This window comes from Euphorbia lathyris, chromosome 8, assembly GCF_963576675.1.
Source record: "Euphorbia lathyris chromosome 8, ddEupLath1.1, whole genome shotgun sequence".
Taxonomy (NCBI): domain Eukaryota; kingdom Viridiplantae; phylum Streptophyta; class Magnoliopsida; order Malpighiales; family Euphorbiaceae; genus Euphorbia; species Euphorbia lathyris.
The window spans coordinates 52,212,512-52,229,700 of NC_088917.1; the positions used below are offsets into that span (position 1 = coordinate 52,212,512).

General features: G+C 35.3%; 3 protein-coding genes across 3 annotated transcripts; 2 read left to right on the forward strand and 1 right to left on the reverse strand.

The window, feature by feature from the left end:
• Window positions 1-1,998: 1,998 nt before the first annotated feature.
• Window positions 1,999-6,736, forward strand: LOC136202915 (ATPase 8, plasma membrane-type-like). Its single transcript, XM_065993898.1, has 13 exons — window positions 1,999-2,203; window positions 2,280-2,636; window positions 2,723-3,037; window positions 3,577-3,903; window positions 3,989-4,108; window positions 4,185-4,307; window positions 4,406-4,510; window positions 4,612-4,921; window positions 5,005-5,519; window positions 5,602-5,775; window positions 5,851-6,033; window positions 6,127-6,299; window positions 6,385-6,736. Exons 1-13 carry the CDS (start codon window positions 2,156-2,158, stop codon window positions 6,479-6,481), a joined length of 2,847 nt encoding a protein of 948 aa, XP_065849970.1. The 5' UTR covers window positions 1,999-2,155; the 3' UTR covers window positions 6,482-6,736.
• Window positions 6,737-9,507: 2,771 nt separating this feature from the next.
• On the forward strand, window positions 9,508-12,473 carry LOC136202015 (uncharacterized). The gene is made up of 5 exons (XM_065992456.1): window positions 9,508-9,724; window positions 9,829-10,462; window positions 11,261-11,667; window positions 11,869-11,967; window positions 12,130-12,473. The coding sequence occupies exons 1-5, from the start codon at window positions 9,594-9,596 to the stop codon at window positions 12,341-12,343; spliced, it is 1,485 nt and encodes a 494-aa protein (XP_065848528.1). The 5' UTR covers window positions 9,508-9,593; the 3' UTR covers window positions 12,344-12,473.
• Window positions 12,474-15,116: 2,643 nt separating this feature from the next.
• On the reverse strand, window positions 15,117-15,778 carry LOC136202184 (large ribosomal subunit protein eL39z/eL39x-like). Its single transcript, XM_065992684.1, has 3 exons — window positions 15,642-15,778; window positions 15,445-15,548; window positions 15,117-15,356 (listed from the first exon to the last, which is right to left on the reverse strand). Exons 1-3 carry the CDS (start codon window positions 15,642-15,644, stop codon window positions 15,308-15,310), a joined length of 156 nt encoding a protein of 51 aa, XP_065848756.1. The 5' UTR covers window positions 15,645-15,778; the 3' UTR covers window positions 15,117-15,307.
• Window positions 15,779-17,189: the final 1,411 nt, after the last annotated feature.

Below are 17,189 nucleotides of genomic sequence, written 5' to 3' on the forward strand. Positions count from 1 at the left end.
ACATAACCCAGTTGAATCTAGGGCTATAATCGAGTCGAGCCGAGCCGAGCGTTGACCTGCTCAAGCTCGGCTCGCTATAAAATTAACAAGCTCGAGCCCGAGCCGAGCTTGCTATAAAATTAACGAGCTCGAGCCCAAGCCGAGCTTCGAGCTTGTTTCGAGCCCAAAATCCTCTTTGGACTTGGTTCATTAAGAAAATTATCTTAACCATGAATTGTTTGTGAGTAAATCGTTAATTAATTTGTGAAGTTTGCTCGCAAATAACTCTTTAATTGTGTACATAAATAAGCTCACAAGCAAAGTTCGTGAATAAATAAACAAAATGCTTACAAATAGTTCGTCTATTATTCATTTATTATGTTTGTGAACGAACTCATCTAATGGCAAATGAAATAATATTAAGTTCAGATATTTGTGAACTAACTACAAAACTAAAATTTGTTCATAAATGTTCTAATCGAGCCTGCTCGTGAGCTTTCGAGCGGCTCGTTTACAAATTGAGCCGAGTCAAGCCGAGCTTTTATCGAGCGGACCACCGAGCCGCTCATGAGAGGCTCTGCTCATTTACAGTCCTAGTTGAACCGTTGATGATTTTGAATTTTTATTAATAAGCCTCTAGTTTCATTTTTCCAGTATTGTTTGCATAAGAATTGATTTCTTTTTAAATAACCATATTATTATTTACGCTAGAAGCAACTAAATGTTATTAAAAAGGTACAATGACATTTTATTGTTTTGTTGTATTTCGTGGAAATAGATAGATTGATGCAAATTACCAAAAGTTGATGTTACCCGTGATGAAACAAAATATTTAAGTTGGTTAAATAGAAGAGAAAAAATTGTAACAAAAAAAATCAATTTTACATGCGGTGAAATTGATAATGTGGCGAAATGCATTTCCGCCACAAATCTAGAAAAAAATACAACAAATAGCATCCGAGAAAGTAAAATTCATTGTATAGTAGTAAAAAATAACGGAATGAAATACAGATAAAATTAATTGTTTGGAAGAAAAAAAGTTATTTTAAAAGTGTTATTAAAATAATCATTTTTAATATTAACATTAAAAACTACGAATACCATTTTGTCACAAAAAAAAAAATAATAATAATAACACAAAAGTGTCAAAGCCCGAAACTCTATGGTTTATTTGCATTTATCCTTTTAAATTACATTGTCTACAAAAATGCGAAAAAAAAAGGAAAAACTGATATTGATAAACAAGACTTTAAAGGGTATTTGATATTATTCTAATTCTTATATTTTGTTTTATATAAAATAAAAGGCATAATACTAATTTAGCTTTTTAGTGCGTTAAATTTAATTAAGATTTTAAACTATTAAAACTATCAGTTAGGTTTCTGAACTAAACAAAAATCATCAATTGAATTCTCATTCTAAGCAAAAAAAATCATTTGAGGCCTCATCGAAAATCATTATGTTGAACAGTTTCAGACCCTCTTCTCAAACCTATTTTGAACCGATACAAAGATCATTAAAGTTCATATCAAATAGTTACAGTTTCTGATTTTAGGATATGATAAGGACTTAATTGATAATTTTTATTTAATTTAGGAACCCGATTGATGATTTCAATAGTTTAAAGTCTTAATTAACTTTGAACTTTTGTTTAGAAAGTTAATCAAAAGTTAAACACATGTGTTGAGAAAAAAAAAAAAAAAAACTTCAAAATATGATTACAACACAAGCATTATACTATAAAAAATAAAATTCATTTTTAAACTTAGCTTTGACTCCATAGGAATATTATTAATAAGAGAAGTTGGATATATGAATGATGCAAGAGGTATAGCAAGTATTAAGGGTGAGAATGGCGTAGAGTTTGGGAAGCCACAAAAGGAAAGCAAAATAGGTGGGAATTAGTTAGTTAATATTTGAGTTAAAAAGGATGAGAATATGTAAGAACTGGATTGGTTGTTGTATTCTCCATACAAACCCTCCTTTTTTCTTCCATTTCTGTTTTTATTTTTCAGAATGGGAGAGAAGGGAGTTGCTTATTAGAATACTATTTTGCCTCCCATCTCTCTCAACCTTTTTGAAGAGAAAATAAGAGAGCCTTTTTTCTAACGGCTCTCTTCTTTTCTTTTCTTTTCTTTTCTTTTTAATTTAATTTAATAAAACTTTTCTGATAAATATGGCAGAACGTTCTCTTGAAGATATTAAAAATGAGAATGTTGATCTTGTAAGCCCCCTTTTTTCCTAATTTCCTCTTTTTTGGTAATTTAATAAGATGATCATCATCACATTGTTCATTGCAGGAGAAGATCCCTGTTGAACAAGTTTTTCAACAGCTCAAATGTACAAAAGAGGGATTGACAACAGAAGAAGGCCAGAAAAGGCTTGAAATTTTTGGTCCTAATAAGCTCCAAGAGAAAAAAGATAGCAAATTTCTTAAATTTTTGGGTTTCATGTGGAATCCTCTTTCATGGGTTATGGAAGCAGCTGCTATAATGGCCATTGTTTTGGCTAATGGAGGAGGCAAACCTCCTGATTGGCAAGATTTTCTTGGGATTGTTGTCTTGCTTATCATTAATTCCACCATAAGTTTCATTGAAGAAAATAATGCTGGAAATGCTGCTGCTGCTCTTATGGCTGGCCTTGCCCCTAAATCCAGGGTCTTTTTCTTCTTCATTATATATATATAATTAAGCTCCTACTACGTTGCCTTAATTTCATAGTTAAAGAGGAATTTATGTTGTAGGTGCTGAGGGATGGAAAATGGTCAGAGGAAGATGCAGCAATGTTGGTTCCAGGAGATATGATTAGCATAAAGTTAGGGGATATAGTCCCAGCGGATGCTCGTTTAATGGAAGGAGATCCACTCAAGATTGATCAGTCTGCCTTGACTGGTGAGTCCCTTCCTGTGACAAAGCATCCGGGTGCTGGGGTTTTCTCTGGCTCAACCTGCAAACAAGGAGAACTTGAAGCTGTTGTTATTGCCACTGGTGTTCATACCTTCTTTGGAAAAGCTGCTCACCTTGTTGACAACACCAACAATGTTGGTCATTTTCAAAAGGTACATACATCGGTGGTGTACTCTTAAAAAAGAGAATTACTCCTCTTGCTAGATTTGGTGGTGTAGCAACATATTAGAAAAATATTACTTTACACAGAGTTTAAGAAACACAACATCAGTAGAAAAATATACATTCAATTGAAACAAAAATAATGTGGATATTAAGTAACAGTAACCAATTATAGAAGCTATGAATTTACCAATTAAATAAATCCCCAACTTCAACATGTTGATACATGATTCAAGCTGGCAGTTGAAGCTTGGCATTATTTTTCCATCTGTTGGGAAAAAAGACCAGGGATTATTATATGTCGCATTACTAACAGGAAAGAATGATTAAGACGGAAATTTAAACTTAATTTTTTCATACCTGATAAAGTAGTAGTAGAAGAAATCTGCATAAATAGTTGTCTGGATAAGACCAGAAATGCAAGCTGAATTAGATAGCAACAACGGGTTCTAGTAATGTGACAAGTGTGATTTTTGTTCCAGCTTTTATAGATACAATAGATTACATTTTTCTCTCCATTATTGATCAGGTGTTAACATCCATTGGTAACTTCTGTATCTGCTCAATAGCAGTGGGTATGGCGATTGAAATTGTAATCATGTACGGGTTCCAGAAAAGGAAATATAGAGAAGGTATTGACAACCTATTAGTACTTCTAATTGGAGGTATCCCAATTGCCATGCCCACAGTTTTATCAGTCACAATGGCTATTGGGTCTCACCGTCTTTCGGAACAAGGTGCCATTACTAAGAGAATGACTGCCATTGAAGAAATGGCTGGAATGGATGTCCTTTGTAGTGACAAAACTGGGACACTCACCCTTAACAAGCTCACTGTTGACAAAAGCCTCATTGAGGTTAATTGCTTTTTACACCAAGTCTTTTCTGATGTTTTTGAGCTTCGAATTTGGTATTTATCGCCGGGGTTTTTTGTTATTGTAGGTATTCGTGCAAGATATTGATAAGGATATTGTTGTCTTACTTGCTGCCAGGGCTTCTAGAGTTGAAAATCAGGATGCAATTGATGCTTCAATTGTTAATATGTTGGGTGACCCTAAAGAGGTATGCATTTTATCCACTTCTTTGTTCAATGATTGATCTTTGAAACTTATTTTTTGCTCTATTGTGAACCTTATAGGCAAGAGCAGGGCTTACTGAGGTGCATTTCTTACCTTTCAACCCAGTGGAGAAGCGTACCGCAATCACTTATATTGATGACTCTGGTGATTGGCATAGATGCAGCAAAGGGGCACCTGAGCAGGTTTTTCTTCTTTTTTTTTATACTACTTTATGTATTTCAAAACAAACATCTATTTAGCTGGAACTAAGTTGTTTTTTCATACTCTATTCGAATGCCAGATTATCGATCTTTGTGATCTTAAAGGCGAGATTAGGAAAAAGGCTCATAAAGTCATTGACAGCTTCGCTGATCGTGGTCTTCGTTCACTTGCTGTTTCTCGTCAGGTATATTAATTAGTATAACATTTCATGTATGTTTGACATGTTTGAAATGTACTTTAGAGTAATAGCATTTAATAAGTTGAAGTGTATGGTGTTGTTAACAGATAGTCCCAGAGAAGACCAAAGAAAGTCCTGGAGAAGCATGGGAATTTGTAGGACTCTTGCCTCTCTTCGACCCACCAAGGCACGACAGTGCAGAGACTATTCGTCGAGCCCTTGACCTTGGTGTCAATGTTAAGATGATCACAGGTGATCAACTTGCTATTGGCAAAGAGACTGGGCGAAGACTTGGAATGGGCACAAACATGTATCCATCATCATCCCTTCTCGGTGATAGCAGGGATGCAGCAAGTGCAGGCATTTCAGTGGATGAACTGATTGAACAGGCAGACGGATTCGCTGGAGTGTTTCCTGGTAAAACGATTTTCTATTTCAGGCTACTATTGAATTTTGAATCAATTATGTGATAATGTTTCCATTTGGGTGTATGTATGCAGAGCACAAGTATGAGATAGTAAAGAAGCTACAAGAAAGGAACCACATTTGTGGGATGACAGGAGATGGTGTGAATGATGCACCTGCCTTGAAAAAGGCGGACATCGGTATAGCTGTGGCGGACGCAACTGATGCTGCAAGAAGTGCTTCAGACATTGTTTTGACAGAACCGGGATTAAGTGTTATAATTAGTGCTGTCCTGACAAGTAGAGCCATCTTCCAAAGAATGAAAAACTATACCATCTATGCAGTTTCCATCACAATACGAATAGTAATGGGATTCATGCTCGTCGCGCTTATCTGGCAATTTGATTTCTCGCCATTCATGGTGTTAGTTATTGCCATTTTGAATGATGGAACCATCATGACCATCTCTCAGGATAGAGTGAAACCGTCTCCTATGCCCGACTCTTGGAAATTAAACGAAATATTTGCCACGGGAGTTGTCCTTGGAACTTACCAAGCTATCATGACAGTAGTATTCTTCTATCTTGTTTATGACACAGACTTCTTCCCAGTAAGTAAATCCACACACACTTTACATATAATAACTTGTTTGTTACAATAACAAGTACTAAAACAGTAAACAACAATTTCAGAACAAATTCGGAGTGAGGGTGATCCGAGAGAATCAAGATGAACTTACAGCAGCTGTTTATCTTCAAGTAAGCATTATAAGTCAAGCACTCATATTTGTAACGCGGTCAAGGGGATGGTCCTTCCTAGAACGCCCTGGAACACTACTTATGGTGGCCTTCGCGATTGCACAATTGGTAAGTGTATTTATATGCATGTTTCTTCATTATTGTACGAATGAATCACAACTCTGATATTGATTATTACTATAGGTGGCTACACTAATTGCTGTGTATGCAAGTTGGAGCTTTGCAAGGATGAAAGGCATTGGATGGGGATGGGCAGGAATTATATGGGTTTTCAGCATTGTTACTTATGTTCCTCAAGATCTTCTCAAGTTTATGATCCGTTATGCATTGAGTGGAAGGGCTTGGGATAACATTTTAGAAAATAAGGTTTGTATTTGTATAGATAAATTATGAAATTCATATTCATATTCATATATTTAGATAGATTAATTGTGTTGTGTTGTGATTGAATATGTATAGACTGCTTTCACAACAAAGAAAGATTATGGAAAGGGGGAAAGAGAGGCTCAATGGGCTACGGCACAACGTACACTTCATGGTCTCCCAGTGGCTGATATACCTAATGATAAGGCAACCCATAGGGAATTAACTGAGCTTGCTGAGCAGGCTAAGAAGCGAGCCGAGGTCGCGAGGTCAACTCAACTACCTTATTCCTGTTTTAATTCTATATTCCATTCTTTCTCAAATATTATACTGAAATTGAGTCGATTTGTGCAGGCTTAGGGAGCTTCACACATTGAAAGGGCATGTTGAGTCAGTGGTTCAACTGAAGGGTCTTGATATTGACACCATTCAGCAAAACTACACTGTCTAATTATGAACAACATGACTCCTGATCTTCTGTTTTGGTTTCTCATGATAATTAACTATAATGATATCAGATTTGGTAACACAACTTCTAATAAATAAAAATTAACCACTGTTACTAATTATAATTTCACTCCTTTTTTGTACATACCTCTTTTGTATTTACTTTTTTTTAACATTAGTTTTGTGGAATTGCAACATTCTGTAGATAAAGCCATTCACCTCACCCACAGTTTTGATAGGGGCTGCTGCTTCCTTTTGTATTGTCCATGTTTTGATTGAGTAATATATTCTCATCGGTTCTTAATGAAAATGAAATATATAAGTACTTTGTTGAACGGAAAAAGTTACTAATTTATATTTAAATTATTTTGCAACAAATATATTTAGTATTAGTGCATTCAATTTGAGATACAAATTACTATATTTAAAGTTTGTATAGATAAATCGAAGTGTGTAAATTGTGTTTATTTTTTATAATATATCAAAATGTTTGGAAGATCAAATCAGGCTTAAACTTAATGGTAAGTTAAATATATTGAGACCAAACTTTTAATCACATTAGCGAAATTTGTTTCTTATAAGAAAGGAGATTCTTGAACTCAATAAAATGAATTAATATAATACTAAATTTAGAGTTGTCGGAGCAAGATTTTATATTAAATGAAAAACTTGAACCTTACCCCATGTTGTGACCGCCACACACCAACACCTTGTATGATTCTCCTTCGCCGCCAATCCCCCCGGATGGCGGAAACACTCCCCTTTTACAGCCTTTCTCTTCCCGAACTTTCAGAGACATGTTTTCGGATGTGCACATGCAAGAAAGTCGCAGAATTTCGATTGATTTAAGAGCTTCGTGCAAAGGTCATATATGATGTGTGGATGGTTCCCCGATATGACAATTTCTTCTGAGTTAGTCGATGAATGGTCACGAGCCTGATCCAACGCCTTTATTATGAAAATTCTGGGATGAAACGTGGGTTACATTGCTCTTGGGAACCATGCTACATATATATGGAAGACAGACATGATGACCTTGGTCATGGCTTTCACTTGGAGAATTTTGATAAATTGACCGATTGAGATCACGTCATACAAGATCACCCATGGCTAGTGCAGGGACATTACCTGACGGTCCAGACCTGGTCACCTTCTTTTGTTCCTTCTACTGCTATATGGATTCAACCTTAGTTTGGGCAAGATTCCGGGAGTTACCTTTACAATATTATCAGGATGATGCCCTTATGTTGATAGGAAACTCATTTGGAAAAGCTATCAGAGTAGACAAGAATACTACAAGGAAGGCTCACAGAAAATTCACTCGAGTTTGGTGTAGAAGTGGACTTGAACAAACCTCTTGTTGCTCAATTTCTCTTGAATGACAATACCTACCATATCGAATATGAAGGCCTATACACGACGTGCAATAATTGTGGTCGAAATGGTCATGTAATGGATGTGTGTACAAGTCTTAATGTCTTAAAGGGCACCCTGGTTATTACAGATGCTATCATGGGACCTCGATAAGTATGTGATCCACCTCTATCGACAAGTAGTCGATCCACGCCCTACCGACAAGTGGCAAGCATTGATTTCTAGTACATCGCACAAACCTCGTATCGTTAGCCCCAATACCGATAGGAACTTTACTCTGGTGAATAACTTGAAGCTTCTGTACCTCTTCGCAAACCAAACCACACTTGCCCAATGCAGTTTGACTAATGATATTTTCTCGGCTTCCTTCATGAACTATCAACTCAAATATTCTCCCGAGAATTAAGCATCGAGTTCTAAATAATTGACGTCTTGGGCCATGCTCTTACTCAATAGACATTATCACCCTTTTCACTACATGAACAACATGTTCGTACCCGGAAGAACCACTATCACGCGGTTCATAATAAACACAATCATCTTATATGTCATCATCTATAATTGTCTCCATATTGGCTCTGACTTGACATTCCGAAACTCATCATCATCGTAATCAAATTCATCATCACTATCTAATTAATTCTCAAACTCGTTCTTCTCCTCCTCGACCCCCACAAGTTACTCTCCAAATGCATATTTCTCCAAGTACGTTATTGTCCTCGTTTGACATTTGTGCATCCCTTACATAACATCTAAAAGACTCAACTTTCACGTGATTCTCTTCATGGATCAAGTCTATGATTCCATTTTTCAAGTTCCCCATAACTCGCCACATCCTAACACATTTGATCCACCGACATCTATTCCATCATCATATCCTTCAACCTTCAAGTATAAAGTGAATTTGTCTTATCGACATAGTAAATATTGATCTCAGTGCCACTATTCCCTTCTTTAAGCTCAATATTCTCATCTTCTTTGAGCATACTAGTAAAGTTGTTTCTAAGATACTTTTTCTGAAACACATAGGAACATTATTTCCAACATAGTTTTCCCAATTTTACAACACAAAATCAATCTCCTCAATGTCCTCATCTACTAAAACTCTTCACACAAAAATTCAAATCCTTATTTACAATCTCATCATCCAATAACTCAAGCTGAAAATTTAGAACATTTTCAACCACACAACCATCCAACTTCTCACTAGCAAGTTCACTATCCATTGAAAATTAACGTTTACCACTTAATAATGTAATGGATGAGAAATCGATGATGATTATTGTGGAGAAATAATTAGATCTTCTTGACATGATGAGTTACTCAATTTCTATGCTTCTAAGATTTCTTGGTACCTTTTCATCTCTTGCTCCAACTTTTGTTCAAAACCTTCTCATAATTTGTAATAGTACTCCAATAATGTGCTTTAATCTTTGAGAAAATCAAGCACAGATTAAGTCACAGATTAGGAAAAGATCAAGACTCCATTACATCTATTTACGAAGCAGTACTACTAAAGTTTTGATTTTAAAATTGTTCAAGCCTTTAAATGAAAATGGTTAACTGTGCAAACAAAAGGTTAAGAAGCCGCCACGTAGGCCTACAATGTAATGCGCGCCAAAACTAGTTTTACCGCCATTTATCATGAAAAAGGAAGAGGAAAATTTATCCCCAAATCAAATTCCACCGCTTCTCTTCACAGGTTTCTATATCCATTCCTCTGCAATTTCTTTAGGGTTTCAATGGCGCCCAGTAAGCTAACAGAATATGAAAGGAAAAGGCTCGACAACATTCGCCGGAATGACGAAATGTTGGCAGCCCTCAAAATCTGCTCCAAAGCTTCCCAACTCTCTGCATCTTCTAAACGCCATAGGTCCCCCCCTCTTTCTCTCTCTCTTAATTTCTTCATCTATTATTTTTATCGTATTTCTTGGCTTGCTGATGTTCAGATGTATTCGTATATGTACTTGATGGCAGGGTTGAATCATTTAAGTCCTTTAAAGTCAGTCCTGAGAAGAAAAAACCCAAACCGGACTCACAGATTGTTATTAGGCGGTCACTACGTTCGCGAGGAATGCCGCCTGAAGATGGGGAGAGTCTCGAGACTCCTAATAAAATTCAGATGCCTAGCAGTGTAGAGAAACCCTCGCCACCTGTTATGGGTCCGTTTAGTATGAGCGATGCTTATTGTGGAACTGGGTCTGATCGACCGCTAATTGACACAATTCTGTCTCTCCAAAAGAAACCCCTGGTTGATAGATGTGAGCCTGTAAAGATGGAGCAAAGTGATGAGATTTTGCATACTTCGGTGAAAAAGGAGTCCTTTGAACGTGAAATTAAGATAGAGAAGAAGGAAGTGGAAAGTTGTGTTGATTTATGGTCGATGAAATTGAAACCTGAGAATATAGCTCGAATTATGCCAGGAAGAATAATGGTAGTGAAATTTTTGCCTTGTAATGACGTGAAGATGATTGCAGCAGGGAACAAGATGGGAAATGTTGCATTTTGGAAACCGGATAGTTTGGATGAGGAGGGAGATGGCATATATTTGTATCATCCGCACACTGCTCCCATTTCACAGATTTTGTTTCAGCAATCTTGTTTGTCCAAGGTACTTTTGATTTCATATTCCATGCTGAATGATTTTACTTTTCCTCACAGTAATTTAAAAATGTCAACTTTCTAAATCTTAAATGTGAGATCTCATAGACTACTATGTGCAATTAAATAAGGTAAGAATTAAATACGTTCTCCTTTATATGCTCCTTGGGAATTGGAATGGACTAATCCATAATGACGGTTCTTAATTCCATATTACAGTTCTTTTACAACATGTGCTAGCATTATGTGAATCATCTTTGAGTTTTGAAGTTATTTGCTGAGAATTTAGTTGTGGTTTACTAATTATTTAAACCATCTCATTTGGTACCTTTGTTGGCTTTGAGTTTGTTGATGTTCAATGATTAGACTAGGAAGTTCGTAATTTTATTGACAAAAATGGCAGACAAAAGTACAGATATAACCTATACTTGGCAGCCGTAGAAAAGTAAATTATTTTTATTTAAATGTACCAAGTTTGGAGTGGAATTTGGCCAATTGTGTTAAGTCCAGGGTGTAATTTGGACAAGTGTGCTAAGTTCAAGATGAGATTTGGCTAAAAATGTTATTTCTCAAATTCTGCCAGCTTAGGTTAAACTTCGTACTTTTATCCCATAAATTGGCTATCAGAAGTAGATCAAGGAACAGAATTCTTGCAGTGTTTTAAATAATTGTTTTGCTCTCGAATAAACTATCTAGCTTTGGAGATTCATATCCCACTTCTTAATTGGCAATGATATTCAAATGTATTCAGTACTAGCAGCAATTTAGTGATAATTCCAACTGATAATTCTGTTAAAATCAAGTGCAGATCTTTAGTAGCAGCTATGATGGCTTTGTTCGTATGATGAATGTAGAAAAGGAAGTATTTGATCTGGTATACTCCAGTGATTATGCTATATTTTGTCTGTCCCAACGGCCAAATGACAAGAATGGCTTATATTTTGGAGAGGGTCTTGGAGAATTAAGAATATTGGATGAGAGGACAGGAAGGATTTCTTCGCAATGGATGTTGCATGAAAACAGAATCAACTCCATAGATTTCAATTCACAGAATCCAAACATTATGGTAACTAGTTCAACGGATGGAACAGCTTGCCTCTGGGATTTAAGACGTGTAAATGCAGATAAACCCAACTGTCTGAAGACAGTAAAACATAAAAGGGCCGTGCATTCTGCTTACTTCTCTCCCTCCGGAACATTTCTTGCAACAACAAGGTATTTCTCCTTTCTTTTGTATACGCGTCTCCATATTTTAAATTGTTAAGGCCAATCTAAAATTTATGTGGAACTGGTAACTTGAGCATTTAGCTTCTGGTAAATTTGTTTTTCTTTGCTATCAGTTGCAGGCCACGAGATGTTTTCTAGGCTTTAATCTCATGTCTGGGGTTTGTATTTATATTATTTTGTTTTTTCCAGTCTAGATGACACGGTGGGTATATTGAACTGTGCTAATTTTGAGGACATTTCTTTGATATGCCACTACAATCAAACAGGCAGATGGATTTCTTCTTTCAGGTATGGTTCTTTCCAATCTGTTCTGTTTCGACAATTTGAATGTTTTAATCTTTTATACCTGTTTATTAGAAACTTACAAGGTATTATGATTTGTCTGGAAGTTAGAATATTGCAAAATAAGTAGTGAATCTTAACAGATTCTATATATTTTAATGTATGTAGATCTATATGGGGTTGGGATGACTCTCATATCTTCATCGGCAATATGAAAAGAGGAGTTGATGTGATCTCTCGCTTCCAACGAAGAACAATCTTAACACTTGAGAGTCCGTACATTTCAGCTATTCCATGCAGATCTGATATACATCCTTACAATGTCGGAATGCTGGCAGGAGGAACCGGTGGTGGCCAGGTTTACATGTGGACATCAACTTAGGAAACATATTTTTCTTGTGCTGTTAAATTTTTTCACTGCAGTGTATGAAATTAGAAGCTTGAAACCAGTCTTTTGTTTTCCTAGTTCCTTTCTTATTTAGTGCACATAAGAATCTGTCTTTTCAAGTTTAGTATATGTATGCAGACTACGTTTGGGAAAGTGAGCTGGGGCTTATGGATGCCCAAATCCAGAATCCAGAGAGTTGGAAGGGAGATTTCCTCCATTGATTTGGAGCTTATTACTATGTGGAGTCAAAACGAAGAACAAATTGATACTTTAGAGGCTAAAAACTAAGAGCATCTCCAACAGTCTCTTAAATTGGCTCTTAAGTTAAAATTTGAGGAGGGAGAATGAAAATTCATCTCTAACAGCCTCTTAATGGCTCTTCAAATCACTAAGAGTTCTCTATCATCTCTATTAATAGAGAGCCTCTCCCCACCTCTTAATGCCTACTAACTTTATTTTTTATTAATAATTTATTATTGATATGTCCCTCTCCTCACACTATTGGTAATGTAACAATAAAGAATAATTTTAATAATAAAATGATAAATAAGGAGTGAATATAATGAGCATTGTTGGAGATGATATATCTTAGCCACTCTTAAATCACTAAGAGTCAATTATTTATATTATTTTTAGAGAGCTTACTAAAAATCTTGGACTAATACTAAATTAGGGAATGAGATTAGGAACTGAAACCCAGAATTAGTGTAGCTTTTATGAAACTTATTATCTTACATTACACGTTTACTGCAGATTTGTAATTAGAAGTCTTGAAACGCTTGAATTCTGTTAATGTAGAAGTTAAAGCCCCATTTAACTAATCCCCTATAAACCTCACATGGAAACACATTGCCAAGAAAACTTGATGGTTGGATGTTTTATTTGTAGCCGCTTTTTATTCCACAATAGAAGAAAATGTTTTATTATGATAGAGAAACAAGTTCTTCTAACCATTCACTAATACAATTGAACCAAACTAAACCTTTCAATTACCAAACTTTACTCTTTCATTCATTACATACAAAGAATCAGCACATCACTTGCCATAGAAGCTCAAAGATAGAAATAAGTATGAAAGAACATGGCATCTCTCTTGAACTAGTCCAATAGATAATTACCACTAGTGGTAAGAAAATTCACAAGAGCAGTTCCAATACAAGAAAATTCACAAGAGCAGTTCCGATACAAGGTAGGAATTCAAGCAACATTGTTATATGATTGATAACATCTGGATTTATCACCAAATGTTTAATATGGAAAGAAAAGGAACCCACAACACTATGCCACACCACATAAACCATATTGAGATGTCACATTGACCAAATACAACAAAAGGAATTGGATGAGGAGGATCCGCCAACTCATCTTGATTAACATGCATCTCTTGATAGTTTCAGAGACAATCAAAAGGCACCTTTATATCTGTCTCAAAGGGTAATGAATCTACTTAAGGCACCTTTATATCTTCCTCAAGGAGAATAAATCTACTTAAATGACGTTCAATTAAAGCACCATTAATGCTAAAAAGTTACAAAAGTATGTATAAATACTCTAGCTTAGGAGTATCTAACTTCCATTAGCATCAGATTGTCCCAGCTGAACCCAATAGAAGGGATTCCGATCAAGAAAGTTTTGCACAATTATCAATGATTATACATAACATAAATACAATACAAATAATAACCTTCTCAAATGTCTTACAATACAAAATGATAACCTTCTCAAACATGTCACGTCACAGAACTTGTATTTAAATTGTATAATAGTGTCAAATTGACAGTCGCAAGCACAATTCCCAAGCTAAAGAAATGATATTTAAGATTTTTAACCATAAATTTCATGTATTCAAATCTTACTTTCACATAACATCACCCCTTCACAAATAAAGGGTTGAGAAAAGGACCAACTCTCCCACTTTATGAGCCGAATTGGTCCTTAACCAATATTATTATTAACTCAAACGAATAACTGAAGCAATGCATAAGCTACAAGCTCATGCATTACATCTACTGCTGTATCAATTTTCTGCACACTATCATGAGAACTTTCAAAATCAACTAGCTTATCTCGAATCTGCATCATCTTGTAAAAGCCAATATGCTTAAACCTAAGCTTACAGAATTTCATGCCAAACATAACATGGCAAAACAATCTCAATCTACCCAAACCACCAAAAAAGGTTAAACAAAATAACAATTCAAACAAACGGTCATAATAGCACCAATAGCTTTCATGAACTGGCATAATTTTATCTAATCTTAATCTCGACGTAGCAAATCTATATTATTATTAGAACACTTTTGGCTACTAAACACCATTTAAATACAACTCAGAAAGATCTTCCAAAGAGTTCACATAAGATCAATGGAATTTCAGAAAAATATTTCTGTATGTAACAATCGAGTAGATTATGTAAATGCAGTCCCTAATACCGCTCACAACTCCAAAAGCAGATTAAGCAATTACTTTTAATTGCATCCACAAGTCATAAGGTCTAATGTCATACAGTTTCAGCTAAAAACTAGCGGGAATTTCAAAGAATAGTTGATACAGGAATGGATCTAATATGACAGCAACAACAATGTAAGAACCATATGGTAAATTGCGAAGCACTGGGAAGTAATCTACTTATGGTAGCCAATGAAAATAGCATTTTCATTTGAAATTAATAAGCTTCTGAATCATAAACGTTGACATCACAATCTAATCACTAAATGCAAAAAAAAAAAAAGAATGAAGAGCATAATCATAATAAAACACATCAACAGGACCTAAACCATAATTTCAAATATTAAAAATAACCTGAAACTTGCACAACAATATCATCAAAATCCCATCTAAATAATTCCTTTAGAATTGCAAAAGGGAAAACTCCATTTTTAGGTCTTACAGAAACAATCTTAATAAAGTAAACAAAAGCTTAAAAAAAGTAGTTCGGGCTTAAACCAATTGTTCCACTCAAAACCCTAGCTTAGTGCGGCGCCAGTGCCTGCGCTTTGCATTGTACCTGAAGAAGAAGAAGCACAAAACAAAATCAGTAATTTATAGGAGTCCAAAGTCGACCAATAAATACAGAAATACTAAAATATGCAAACCTGATGGTGTTATCGGTTCTCAAGCGGATCCAGTGAGGGATGGGCCTGTTCTGCCTCATCTTCTTCGCCAGCTTTTTCTTGATCATGAAACTCTTATGTGACGGCTACACTCAGAAAACAAACCATATCAAAGCTATATTAAGCTGCAAAAGAGCTAAAGTCAAACAGAGCGAGGAGAGAACGGGGGTGCGAAATACCATTTTCTTGGCTTGTAATCAGATCGTCCGGAAGGAAGCTGCGGATGCGAAAGCCTGGCGACGAAAACCCTAGAATGCAACTATCGATGGTTTTATAGAACTTGAGAGCCTACTACGTCGTTTAGTCAGTAGAAAAGAATGTGTGGACGACTAAATGATGGACCTTACAAGGCCCATTTGAAACTTTATTGTCTAGATTTGACTCAACGTTTGTAATGGGCATGTTCGATCATATATTTGGATATTTACCTAAATAGACTTAAAATGGTAAATAATTCCTAAAATAGCAATACAATCTTTAAAAAAAATGCGATTTTTAAAATATCATAAAATTACATGGACTATATTTGGGAAATCGAATTTAGAGTTTACTGTAAGCGAATTAATTAAGGATTAGTTGATTACTTTTTTTTCATATTTGACTAGCTATTCGTACAAAATGGTAAACTACCTTTCAACTCGTCGAGGTTTTCCCTTATTAGCTAAAATAGTTTCTGCTAAATATTCTTCGGACTTTTCAAATCCTATATCTTTTGACCTGTCCCTGGTCCGAGTTCTTTGATGGAGGATGAGTATAAGTAGTTGTTGCCTCTCTTATAAGCCGGCCATGGATTCATGACAATCATATGGTCCCCATTTACTCTTCATCAGTGGTCCTTAATTTCAAAGTCCCCCGGAGGATTTACTCTCTGGTTGCCATACATTCCTCACTTTAGGCTGTCAGAGTCAAGTTGTCAATAGGAATCTCCACTGCAGCAGCCTGGATAGTGAAAAAGAAAAAAATAGAAGGTAAGGTATCCATCCTTGTACTTAACGAATTAAGGAAAGCCACACATCAGAATAGAATTGTTGAGCGATTTCCGCAAGTGCACGGTATACGCTCGTAGTAATAAAAGATGTCGAACCCACAGGGAATGCTTTTTAACTAAAAACTTATTTAATTCGGTTTTATTCACGTCTTTAGGTTTAACTAAAGAAAATCATTTAATTGATTGTATTGGTTCGGATAAATTAGGATTAGATAAGAATATTATATTGAACTTAGAGAACAATTCTGTCTTGGGATTTTGATTACAAGACATACGCTTTCGTATTTGGAATAAATAGAAGGTATAAAACTTATTTTCATTAAGCAAAAAAAGCAACTATAATTTTGGTAAGATTATGAACATGTAATAATACAAGAATTTATGCAATTAAATGGCTTTGAACCGTAGAAATCTCTCTGGATCGGAGCAGATTCCTACCTTAATCAAATTAGTATTTTATATCCGATAAGTCGCGGTCACGATCATATCATCCGTAAAATCTAATTCTTTCAAGTGTTCAACAAAGTTTCTATACAAATATGATTGTATAAAACGTTTTAATAAAAACACCAATTTATCATTTTGAAAATCATTTTGTCAGAACAATATCAAAATAACAACAGGAAGAATGTATTGAATAAAATAAATATATTATTAGTGAATTGTGAATCTTCACAAGTTAACAGAGAAGAAGAAACATGGATAGCATTTTAACGAAAACTTTGAGATCCGGGTTGTC